This window comes from Rattus norvegicus, chromosome 9 (assembly GCF_036323735.1).
Source record: "Rattus norvegicus strain BN/NHsdMcwi chromosome 9, GRCr8, whole genome shotgun sequence".
NCBI lineage: Eukaryota > Metazoa > Chordata > Mammalia > Rodentia > Muridae > Rattus > Rattus norvegicus.
The window spans coordinates 118,108,536-118,120,891 of NC_086027.1; the positions used below are offsets into that span (position 1 = coordinate 118,108,536).

At 46.2% G+C, this 12,356-nt stretch overlaps 1 protein-coding gene and 1 long non-coding RNA gene across 38 annotated transcripts in view; one reads left to right on the forward strand and one right to left on the reverse strand.

The window, feature by feature from the left end:
- The window catches only part of LOC102555426 (uncharacterized), an 85,015-nt gene extending 80,643 nt beyond the window's left edge, over window positions 1-4,372 (reverse strand). For 4 of the 14 annotated variants that reach the window (XR_010055088.1, XR_010055087.1, XR_010055084.1 and 1 more), the window contains exon 1: window positions 3,642-4,372. This is a non-coding gene — a long non-coding RNA (uncharacterized LOC102555426). Of the gene's footprint in view, window positions 1-343; window positions 3,542-3,641 lie in introns of those variants that run through there. The other 10 variants (XR_005489518.2, XR_005489513.2, XR_010055086.1 and 7 more) reach the window with 9 other exon arrangements.
- The window catches only part of Dlgap1 (DLG associated protein 1), an 869,320-nt gene that overhangs the window by 804,392 nt on the left and 52,572 nt on the right, over window positions 1-12,356 (forward strand). For 19 of the 24 annotated variants that reach the window (XM_039084189.2, XM_039084188.2, XM_017596627.3 and 16 more), the window contains one exon: window positions 10,163-10,533. In XM_039084189.2, the coding sequence (XP_038940117.1) occupies window positions 10,163-10,533 (371 nt within the window). The remainder of the gene's footprint in view (window positions 1-10,162; window positions 10,534-12,356) is intronic. The other 5 variants (XM_039084190.2, XM_039084191.2, XM_039084192.2 and 2 more) reach the window with 1 other exon arrangement.

A 12,356-nucleotide genomic window follows, 5' to 3' on the forward strand; every position in this document is an offset into this window, starting at 1 on the left:
ACTCTGATTTGTACACAGGTTCCTCTGAAGCAACGCAGAGGAATACCAGGCGCTTGATACTCCCATCAGGAGTGCTATGGCCTTGGCTGGAGGAAGAGTGAATGGCAGATGAGATCTGTTTACTAGACCCAGGCAGGCAGACACTCATGGTTCCCATTCGGGTTTGCCCTGACACTCAGGACTCCAAGCCCGTTCTGTTGAAATGAGGTAAAGAGGGGTTCTTGGAAAGATGCCGTGATAAAACCCAAATTGGGCTGAAGATGTGGCTAAGTTGATAGAGTGCTTGACTAGCATGCAGAGTAGTGGTTTTGGTCGCAGCACTACATAAAAAAAGGCTTGATGGTCCATGCCTGTAACCCCACCCTTAGGAAGTAAGGCAGGAAAAGTCAGAAGTTCAAGGTTATCCTCAAGTCCAGGCCCGGACTAAGTAAGCTACATGAGACCTTATCAAAGGAATAAATAAAATAATAAGAAAGACTTTTCATATAATATAAAGACAAAACAAAAATAATACTATAAAGACAAAAACGTTCTCAGAAGGGAGGGCGGCTACAGGGCCATGTCTGTAATCCCGACACTTGGAAGGTCGAGGCAGGAGGATCAGGAGTTCAAGGTCAGCTTTGACTACACAGGGAGTTCTAGGCCAGCCTAGGCTATGGGAGACAATAGCCCAGTGATGTTGAGTAGAAAGAACAGTGGGAGGTTTGATATCCTGGGCCACTCGGCAGCAATCTAATCGGACTGCAGTGTGCCACTGTGTGTGTCTCAGAGGGTGCAGAGACAAAGGAGGACGTTAGCTTGGATAAAGCACAGGAGAGAGTAGAGACGGCACTCCTCGTGTTGATGATGCCGAGAATAGAATCCCAGGCCTCAGACGCGGATGGCTCCTACTCTTTGGCCCTATGGGGTTTTGACCTCCACCCCATAACATTTGACATACCAGCTCCATGACAAAAGCTGACTAGTCATAGCTAAACGTAGCCAGCACTTGACTAATGCCAACAGACGCTGGCACTGGTGACAACTGGCTACGTAGCTGTCCTTTGGTATCTTTGGAGGGTTGATTATGGAACACCCTCATGTGATGTGTGTTTACCAGAACATTCAGTTACTGTCTTATATAGTCTTTGCATATAGCCTGGGCACATCCCGTAACGTACTGTAAGCCATTCTGAGATTACCTTCTTACAGAAGTTCAATTTACTTCTAATTACAAATGCTTTATAAATATTGTCTTTTATTTTGTGGTTCTAGGGATCAAGCTTAGGACCTGCCCCATACCAGCTAAGCACTCTACTACTGATGTAAACTCATAGACTTTGAAGGCCTCAAACTCATAGAGATCCTGTCTCTGCCTCCCAAGTGTTGTTGGGCTTACAAGTGTTTGCCAACCCATGGCTAGATTTTTTTTTAAGATTTATTTATTTATTATATATAAGGACACTGTAGCTGCCTTCAGACACACCAGAAGAGGGCATCAGATCACATTACAGATGGTTGTGAGCCACCATGTGGTTGCCGGGATTTGAACTCAGGACTTCTGGAAGAACAGTCAGTGCTCTTAACCGCTGAGTCATCTCTCCAGCTCTGGATGTTACTTTTTTTGAGACAAGTATTCAACAAGTATTCAGCTTGTAGCACAGGCTGGCTTTCTATTTGCAGTCCCCCTGCATGCTAGAATTATGTGGACAAACGCCAAGCAAATGGTTGTTACACTGTATTATAGAGAACAGCAAAGAAAAGTCTGTGCATATCCAGAAATGAGCCAACTCAAGTCAGATTAGAATAGATTAAAGGCAGGTTTATCGGAAAGCTGCTCTCAGGCAGGTGAGTTTACTGGCCCCAAGGACTAAGGCCAGGGAAGTTGCTATGGGGGTTGGGGGAAATGTCTGGATTATATAGGGAGGAGCCTCTTGGGGAATGGCAGCCAAGTGTCTGGGCTGGAAAGTTCAAGGATGGGAAGCAGGGTATACCAAGTAGGGACTGAGGGATGCTGGGAGAACCTGGAAGCCAGGTCTGCCTTGATATGTAAAATATGCCCCTCAGTGCCTTGTCCAGGGGTCCAAAACCGAACCCTTGAATGTCCCATGTTCCTGAGTGCAGAGCTGCAGGTGTATGCCACCACACCCAACGGGCAGGCATCTTTCATCAAAACTCCATCTGCCCTGAGGGGTTGGTAGACCAGCTGCCCAAACAGGAAACCTTATATAATTCTGTAACCCTGACCTTGGGCCCCGAATCTTCCCCTTCGGTAAACAGTCCATTCAACTCAGGAAGACCCAAAGGCCAGGCTGGGACATATTTTGAAAAACACACACAGGATTACAAATGCAGAAAAAAAAATTAAAAAAAAAAAAAAAACAATTCCCTAAGTATAAGAGGAAGTGACTGTGTCTGAGTCAGGGGTAGAAGTCAGTCTGTGGAGTCTTCCCGGTGATGGGACTTCCAGGACAGTCATCTGTCTGCACATTTGACTCAACAGCACCTGTTGGCAGCGCCGGGAAGATGAAGTGCTAACCCCAGATCGTATTCCCAGCTGGAAACAATACCCGCCACCTTGGAAATTAGTAATCCTGAAGACTGAAATGTCCGATTTCAACACAGGTGCCCTGCTCTAGGAACGCTGCGGCTCACCCAAGCCAGTGTCCCTCCGGAGCTTACTCAGACCCCCAGGCTCTAATCTTTGACCTTACATGATCTGGGCAAAAACAACTCTGAACGTCTCATGGTTTCAGGCATGGGCTGTTTTCAGCTTCTAGTATCATTTGATTGTCAAACTTGGTTAAGGTCTGCATTACTAGGCTCAGACCTTAAAGCCTGGACCTGAGTCTTCCGTGTCCTCTAATTTAGTTAATTAGTGAAAGCTTCTGAAAAGAACGGTTACTTTGATCCGAACCTCTCAGCTTCCAAGTACCATCTGCAGATGCAGAACTGCAGTGCCAGGTCCTGTGAGCTAACAGCAGCTCAGGACTGGGTCTCCACGCCTGCCCTACATTGAAAGGGGGTGGGGCAGCGTCTAAGAGGATCAGACAGCCTAAAGACACAGCCGCTGGCATTTTCCTGGGTGTAGCTACAGTCTGGGAAGCTGGGCTGGCAGTGTGGAAATCTTCAGTAATCCTTACACACAGGAACCCAGCAGGGCTCATTAGATCCCAAAAGGTGTCTTTGTGTGGAACACACATCAAGACAAACAGGGAAAATGGGCGTCGTCACGGCACGTTTGGTTGATGCTTTTTCAAGACAAAGCCCGTAAGGAGTCCAGGCTGGTCTTGAACCCTGATCTTCCCACATCAGCCTCTGGAGGAAGAAATCACAGGCCTAAGCCACCTGCAGTGCTTACCAGACCCTGCTCCCAGTGTTAATCCTCACCGACGCTAGTGGGTCGGAGTCCAGAGGTCTCATTCAGCTGAAGCTGGGTCTGCTGGCGCTCACCTTTAATCCCAGCACTCAGGAGGCGGAGGCAGTAGATCTCCTAGTTCAAAGCCAGCCTAGTCTACCTAGTGGGTTCCAGGACAGCCAAGGCTAAATAGAGAAACCCTATCTCGAAAACAACAACAAAAATGAGGACATTTTGAATGGAGTCCAGCTCTTTACGGGAGACAGGTTCTCAGGGTCAGCTGCACACTTCCCACAACACTTACCAGCAGGAACTGCGGAGGGGTTCCGAACACGTGCGTGTTGTGCCGATGTTGGCCACCAGGGGACGCACAAGAGCGGGACAGCCTTCAGCACTTAAATTTGTTTTCTCAGACTATTGGGAGGGAGAAGGTTGGATGCGGGGGCAGTTGGGAGAGACGCAGCTGGCTCGAAAACAGTCCGTTTGTTCCCTGAAATTATCCCACTCGCCTTTTAAGAAGTCAAAGGTTGCCACGTTACCTGTTGCCAGGTTCCTAAGAGTGCTCGGGGGAAAATGTGGGTGAGAATGGCCCTCCTGAAGCCTGGTGGGTTTCAAGCTTTGCCCAGCACTGGCGCTGACATTTGGAGAGCAGCTGCGACGGATCTGAGAATCGTTTGGTTGCAGGTCTAACGGAGGAGTGGCTGAGTCTTACATCATTTCCAGGCATCAAGTGCCTGGGACTTTTTTTCCCCCCTCTTTCCTTTTAATGGCTCTTAACTTTCAGATTCCTCCCCTCCTGGGATTTCTGTACAGTGCACGCTCTGTGCAAACCAGCCACGCCTCTGGAATCCCAAGTTTCGTAGCAACCTTTTAGTTGGGAATATATATATATATTTATAATATTTTTATATATAGATATGAATCCCAAACGTTGTGACCCAAAGACAAGCCTTTTCTTTCTTCCTGCCTTCTGAGAACAATGTTTTGTTTGATTAGCCCAGTACTGGGGCTCTCCCTCGAAAAGGCGGGGACTATCAGTTGAATAGATCTTCAAACCAGACATGCCGAGGCTTGGGGCATTTGTCTGGCATTAGGAAGTGTCTGGGATCCTGGTAACCACCAACTGGCGAGGGGGTGGATGACTGCAAGAGTTATTGCCAGCCCCTCCTTCCTCGGCGCGCTCAGAGTCGCTTTTTTTTTTTTTTTTTCTTCAGAGACAGAGAAAAGTGTTTTCCGTGGAGGATGCCTTGAGTGGAAGTCATTCTCACACAGACATCTCCCTGGAGCCAGAAGGCGTACTAACTACTGTGGGGGTGCTGTACCTCCCAGAGGTGGGCTGGCAAGCGAGTGAGCCTTGCCTCTCACCGCAAGCCACCACGATCTCTCTGGGTGGCCTGGAAAGGGGGAAGCTGTAAATATTTTTGAAATAGGGCAGTAACTTTTCCATGTGGACTCTGTTGGGCTGAATTTCTGCAGTGTTTTGTTAATTTCTTAGAACTTATATATACTTAGGTATCTTCTCTTTTAAAATCTTTTACATTTGTTTGGTAGTCCTGAGGATTAAAGGCAAGCCTTTTTTGAGACAACAAGGTTCTACATAACCCTGGCTGTTTTGGGAACTTGCTTTGTAGCCCAGGCTGGCCTCAAATTCATAGAGATCTGCCTGCTGGAGAGATGGCTCAGTGATTTAGAGCACTTCCAGAGGAACTCTGTTTGATTCCCAGCACCCACACGATGGCTTACAACCATCCCATTACCAGTTGCACGGAATCTGGTGCATTTTTCTGCTCTCCATGGGCTGCAGGCATGCGTGTGGTGTACAGACATACACGGGGGGGGGGGGGAGACAAAAATCAGACGCATACATTTAAATAACTCTTTTGGAAGAAAGTTGACTGATCTGTGCTTGTACGCTCTCCCAGAACCTGAGTTCTTACTACAAAATAAGGTCTTTCTGCTCCGTGTATGAACAATGGTGACTATGCATCTTACATTTTTTTGTTATATATTTTACTATATAAATTATAGATACATATACATATATATATATATATATATATATATATATATATATATATATATATATATTAGGGTGGCATCAGGAAATCTGCCTGCCTCCTTAGTGTTGGGATTAACCACTAAGCCTGACATTTTTGTTGCTGCTGTTGTTAACTAAAATTGCATTTATTTATCCTGTATGTGTATGGGCATATGCATGCCACGCTGTGCATGTGGAAGCCATCTTTTGAGAGTCAGTTCTCACCTTCTGCCATGTGGGTCCTGGGGATTAACTCAGGCTCTAAAGCTCAGTGGCAGCTGGTGTCTTTACGATGGAGCCACCTCTCAGACGCACGCTGGTTTTGTTCTTTTAATTTCTTTCATGTATTTGTTTTGCGTGTACATGTGAAGATCAGAGGATAACTTGCAAGATTTGGTTTTTTCTACCACATCAGTTTTAGGGTGAACAAGTTAGGGCTTGCTTAGTAACTGCTTGTATACAAGCTCAGGGGCAAAAGGTTTGGGTAGCAAGCTTATGGTCCTGGGTTCAAAGATCTCACGCCACAGAACAACACCAATAAAAGTCCCTTAAGAAAATGTGTTTACGGGCTGGAGAGATGGCTCAGTGGTTAAGAGCACCGACTGCTCTTCCAGAGGTCCTGAGTTCAATTCCCAGCAATCACATGGTGGCTCACAATCATCTGTAATGGAATCCGATGCCCTCTTCTAGTGTATCTGAAGACAGCTACAGTGTACTTGTATATGATAAATAAATAAATCTTTAAAAAAAAAAGAAAAAGAAAATGTGTTTACATACAAAAAAGGTTCTTTGACTACTGTACAACCAATTTCTGTGTTTTGTTCGTTTTTTGTTTATTTGAGTTTTGTTTGTTTGTTTAAAACAGGGTCTCCTGTAGATCAGCCTGGCTCAAACTCATTGTTTAGGCAAGTTATGGGTTTATGGTCCCCCTGCCTCAGCCTTCTAACGCTGATAATATACGCTATCTCACCTCTGGCTGTGAGTGACTGAATAGGGCTGAGTACCTTGGCGTGGTTTATGCTTTGTTTTTTAAATGATGGGTGTTTGCCTATAAGTGTGTGCACCACATGTGTGGCGTGTAGTGCCCACAAGACCAGAGAGGACCTTGAGTCCTCTGGAATGGCTGTTAGCTACCATGTGGGTTCTGGAAACCGAACCCTGGTCCTGTGCAAGAGCAACAAGCACTCTTGGCTTCACAGCCACCTTATCAGCCCCACCTATCTCTCTCTCATGTTTTAGTCTCTCAGGGGCTCTTACTTTTGTTACTGCACTTAGGGGACACAACTTGTGTCCCAACCACCTTTTTTTTTTTTTTTTAAAGATTTATTTATTTATTATATATAAGTACACTGTAGCTGTTCAGACACACCAGAAGAGGGCATCAGATCTCATTACAGATGGTTGTAAGCCACCATGTGGTTGCTGGGATTTGAACTCAGGACCTTTGGAAGAGCAGTCACTGCTCTTAACCACTGAGCCATCTCTCCAGCCCCCAACCACCTTTTTTTAAGATTTATTTATTTATTACATTTAAGTACACTGTAGCTATCTTCAGACACGTCAGAAGAAGGCATCAGATCCCATTAGAGATGATTGTGAGCCACCATGTGGTTGCTGGGAATTGAACTCAGGACCTCTGGAAAAGCAGTCAGTGCTCTTAACCGCTGAGCCATCTCTCCAGCCCGAATGTAGACAACCTTGAGTTAGGTATGGCAGTCCTCACCAGTACCACCAGCACATTGTTCAAGGTCAGCTACATAGCAAATCCAAGGTCTTTCAGATTCCTCAAAGATGTGTAAAAGAAAAGAAATAGTCAATGTTAAAAAGTTGACAAAAATGATAGTTTGTAGATTCTTGATGACTCTTTGACTCTCTCTCTCCTCCATCTCCCTCTCCTCTCCCTGAGTGTGTGTGTGTGTGGGGGGGGGTGTTGTATCCACAAATGTGTTGCAGATACAGTGTAGCATGTACACAGAAGCCAGAGGAGGACACTGACTGTCCTGCCTCATAACTCTCCATTTTATTCCTCGACACAGACTTTCCCTGAACATGGAAGTCAACCGGAAGCTAGCCAGCCCCAGAAATGCTCCTGACCCTCTTTCTTGTTTAGGACAATCTCAAGTTCTGACCGCCTTTGAGTGTAGGAGCTGTGACAGCTTGTCCCAAGTGTCGCCCTGTCCAACTTGACACTAGAAAAATTGTGACTTGACTAGAAAGTGTGTGGGCCTTGCAGGAGGCAGAGACAGGCATCAATGCAGGACAACTGGGATATAAGCATGGCAGGCCTGTTCCTGTACCTTATAGGAACGAAAGGAGTTTTCTTCTGCACTGATCTGGTTTGGCTTTATTGTTGTTGTTTGGGGTTTTGTTTGGTTGGTTTGGTTTGGGAGTTGTTGGTTTGTTTTTTGGTTTGTTATGTTTTGAGAATTCTTCATTAGTTTCTAGCATTAAACCCACATAGTTTGAGTATGGGCATATAAGGAAAAAGCAGGGAAGCTCAAAGCAAGGAGTAAATAAATAGCCTAGAAGAACAAATCTTATGTGACTGTGTGCTGGGGTGGGGTGCTGGGTGCACACTGTGTGCTAGGGTACAGATCGTGTGCTGGGATGCTCACTGTGTAAGAGGGTGTGTGCCATGTTTTGGGTTACTGACTGTGTGTTGGGATACGAAATTTAGTTTCTTTGGATGGGCTAAATTTTCTCTCTTTTTTTTTTTTTTAGATTTATTTATTATATATAAGTACACTGTAGCTGTCTTCAGACACACCAGAAGAGGGCATCAGATCTCATTACAGATGGTTATGAGCCACCATATGGTTGCTGGGATTTGAACTCAGGACCTTTGGAAGAGCAGCCAGTGCTCTTAACGGCTGAGCCATCTCTCCAGTGCCCCTAAATTTTCTGAGAACAGGTTTTCAGCAGAAATAATGACCTCACATTGTAAAGACTTGTCTTAGAAGTCATGTCACGGTCTGATATCATTATGTTCAGGTAGGAGTGGACATCCTAATCACAGCCCTCTTCCTTCTTGAACCTCTTCCGGTCTTCAAACAGGTGACCGTGGCATCACAAACACAGCTACCACTTTACCTCTGACTGGGAGGCAAGAGGCAGCACCACAGGGGTTAAAAGTGCAGAACAAGTAGTCAGAGACAACTTACCAGTCTGCTCTGGTTTCCATGACTTAGCCAGATGCTTGCCCATGAGCTGGGGGGTCGAATCTAAGTCTGAGTAGGCACCTGCTCCATCAGCACAGGAAACTTCTTCTAGTGGGATCTTCTGCTAATCGACCTGTTTCTCAGAGGTGGGGAGGAGGAGAAAGGGGGAGAGAGGAAGTTGAATTGAATTGCTTATCACTCACTACTCAAATCCTAACCCTATAGTATGCATATGTGGAAAGTTTCATGTAGTATTTGCTGATCATCGGACCACATAACTAAGGTGACCTCATCCTATTCCGTATTCACCCGTCTTCCTGAGCATGTGATATTGTACCATGGCGATGCCGGATTTCTTCCTCTGATTCTCAGGCAATCCATGGGAAGAACAATGCCAACACTGTGGTTATTCTTTCTTTCATGGTCGAGGGGATTACTTCAGATCACAAGGCAGCAGAGAACAGGCAGCAGAATAGGGCCCCCCTGTTTACGATTCACCGTAGGATTTTTTTTTTCCCCAGTGGCCTTTAAAGAAGCTTGAGTGTTTTATTAAGTGAGATGGTCGAGTGGCAGCTAGGACCCAAGTTAGAATTGTGTGGGGTTTTGGTAACCACAGGGTACCAGCCCTGTGTGCCTGGGGAAGGTGTGGAAAGAGAAGGGGGAAGTGGTGGTTACAGGTTTCAGACCACTGCACCGGGCTTGCCCTGGCAGAACATCCTACTTGGAAATGCTTTTATCTTCCTTTTCCAGAATCATGCTCCGTACACGGGAAGCTGGGAACAGGCCACAGTTTTTCAGTTTGCAGAAAACTGTGACCAGATGGGTGTAGAGGGGTTGGAACCTTTGAAAGGACCTAGACAAATGGTAGCCTCGGGTGAATGCATTCAGACATTTGCCTTGGGGAAGTGTCTTGGGGTGGCATTTCAAGACGTGGCACAATAGACACCAAACAAATGCTCAGAGGCGATCTATAACTGAATGTATAGTTGGGGGGGCGCTCTGTTAGGGGGTCGGCTCTGTTAGGGGGTCCTCTTAGTGAGTGGTGGTGCTCAGCAAAGTTTCTGAACAAAAATTTATACAATGCTCACCTACACAAAAAAAGAAAACAGGGAGTGGGGAGCAGGGAAGGAAAGGTAGGCAACAGACACCATAGAGGATGAAAATACAGGTATTGAGAGGCAGGGAGGAACTTAGTGTGAACCAGTATAATCCAGGAAGCTACGGAGGCTGACGTGGCCCGCGCTTGTCAGGATGCTTACCAGGATCAGACTGCACGCAACAGACTACTCACAGCCTCTCTTTTCATTACCAACCACACAAGCCATTCCTAACGAGCTGCTTCGTCGAGCGTTGACTGTATTAACTGTTCTCTGGAGAAGGCAGGGCTTCCCCCACAGTTCCCACAGGTGACCAGTCCTATCTAGTTCATGATGGTTTTACAGCTTCCATTTCAGAGACGGGAGTTCTCCCCGTCACTGCTGTGGGTGTGGTGCAGCCCTGACCCCTGACCTCTGACCTCACAGCCTTGTTGTCAAGCTCGATGTCAAGAGTGTTTTGTGTGCCCTGATCTCCAATGGCTGTCCCTGACGGTACGCAGAAGTCACAGTCTTTGCTTTCACTGTCTTTCAGTGTCATCTTGCATTACAACATATAAGAAGACACCACCTCCAGTCCCACCCAGAACTACCACGAAACCTTTCATTTCTATCACAGCCCAGAGTAGCACAGAGTCCGCGCAGGATGCCTACATGGACGGGCAAGGCCAGCGCGGGGACATGATCAGCCAGTCTGGCCTCAGCAACTCCACCGAAAGTCTGGACAGTATGAAGGCTCTCACGGCTGCCATCGAGGCTGCAAACGCGCAGATCCACGGCCCGGCAAGTCAACACATGGGCAGCAACGCTGCTGCCGTCACCACCACCACCACCATAGCCACTGTCACCACCGAGGACAGGAAGAAAGACTTTAAGAAAAACAGATGCCTATCTATTGGGATACAGGTAACTGCTCCCTGTACCTTGAAATGGAACCCACTGAGAAGTGTGCGTGCATGTGTGCGTGAGTGTGTGTGTGTGTGTGTGTGTGTGTGTGTGTGTTCCAGAAAATCATTTTGCCGTTGGGGATGAGAGAGCTATGTTTAGGAGGTGATGTTCAAATTATTAACAGAATGCTGGGGCGGGTGGTGCACACCTGTGATGCAAGCACTCAAAACCCAAGGCAACATTGTTGCAAATCGAGACCAGCAGTAGTGGCGTAGACCTTTTTAGTCCCTGCATAGGCAAAGCTCTTTGTGAGTTCAAAACTAGCCTGGGTAACAGAGCAAGGTTCTATCAAAAACAAATAAACGAAGGGTTGAAAGTTCAAAGGCCATCTTAGTACAGTTCAGACTACATACGCCTTTCTTAAAGCAAATTAAAATACCCAAAACAAAACAAACATCTGCTGTTACTTTGTATATCAAAGTACCTTTAAGTACCTTGTGCATTTTGATTCTCACACAGAGTTCAGGAGCTGTGAATGTGCACAGTTGCTGCCCTTGCAGAGGACCTGGATTTGGTTCTCAGTACCCACAAAGTGACTCACGACCCTCTATAACTCCAGTTCATAGGGGTCCAATCCCCCTGCCAGCCTCCTCGGACATCAGTCATTGACATGGCAAACATACAGGCAGGCAAACTCTCACAGAATACAAGTAAATAAACAATTTTATTGAAAATATTTTTTCTATAGGCTACATTCTGATTGTGGTTTCCCATCAACCAAATCCACACCTTTTCTCTTCTCTCTCTCTCTCTCTCTCTCTCTCATTAGAAGTCAGATAAGCACATAAAAATAAAGTAGAAGCAAACAGACCAAAATAGGACAAAACAAACAAACAGGGAAAAAAACCAACTAAAGAAAGAACATAAGGAGGGCTGGAGAGATGGCTCAGTGGTTAAGAGCACTGACTGCTCTTCGAGAGGTCCTGAGTTCAATTCCCAGCAACCATATGATGGCTCGCAACCATCTGTAATGGGATTTGATACCTGGTGTGTCTGAAGACAGGGACAGTGTACTCACATACATAAAACAAATAAATCTTAAAGAAAAAGCATAAGGAACACACAGAGATGTGTCTACACATTTGCACATACTGAGCTCCCGTACAAAACACCAAATCAGAAAACACAGTCTATAAACAAAAGACTGACCTGTAAGGTTAAAAAAACAAAACCCCAGGCAAAGCATTATGGAAAAAAACCTTCCAAATACCATTGAGTTCATTTTGTGCCAGGCCTGGGGCCTGCCATTAAGAGTGGTTTATATAACCAGGGAGACTCCATTGAGAAAACAGAGCTTTCTTTTCAAGCAGTTGTGGGTTGGAGATGGCTTCTGGGATAGGATGGAGGTTAGTGCCCACTTCTCTCAGCACTGGCACGCCATCTGGCCCAGACCCAGCAGGTCCTGTGACTGCTGCCAGAGAGTTCGCATGTGTGCTGTGTCTAGAAGACATTGTTTGCTTGGTGTGCTTCATACAGAAGAGTGTGGGAGCCGGAAAGATAGCTAAGCAGGTAGACATAATCCCTACCAAGCTTGACAACGGGAGCTCAGGCTACAGAGTCCACAAGGTGGAAGGAGAGACCCAAACCTACAACATGTACCCTCATCTCCACTAGAACACTGTGGCACACACGTAACCATACATCCTCATACACACGCACACTCTCACACAATACTCACAAGTACACACAATCACTCACACACACACTCATGTACACTCACACACACTCACACACTCAGACACTGGCACACACAGCTGATACTTGTAAAGGTGTTTGCATTC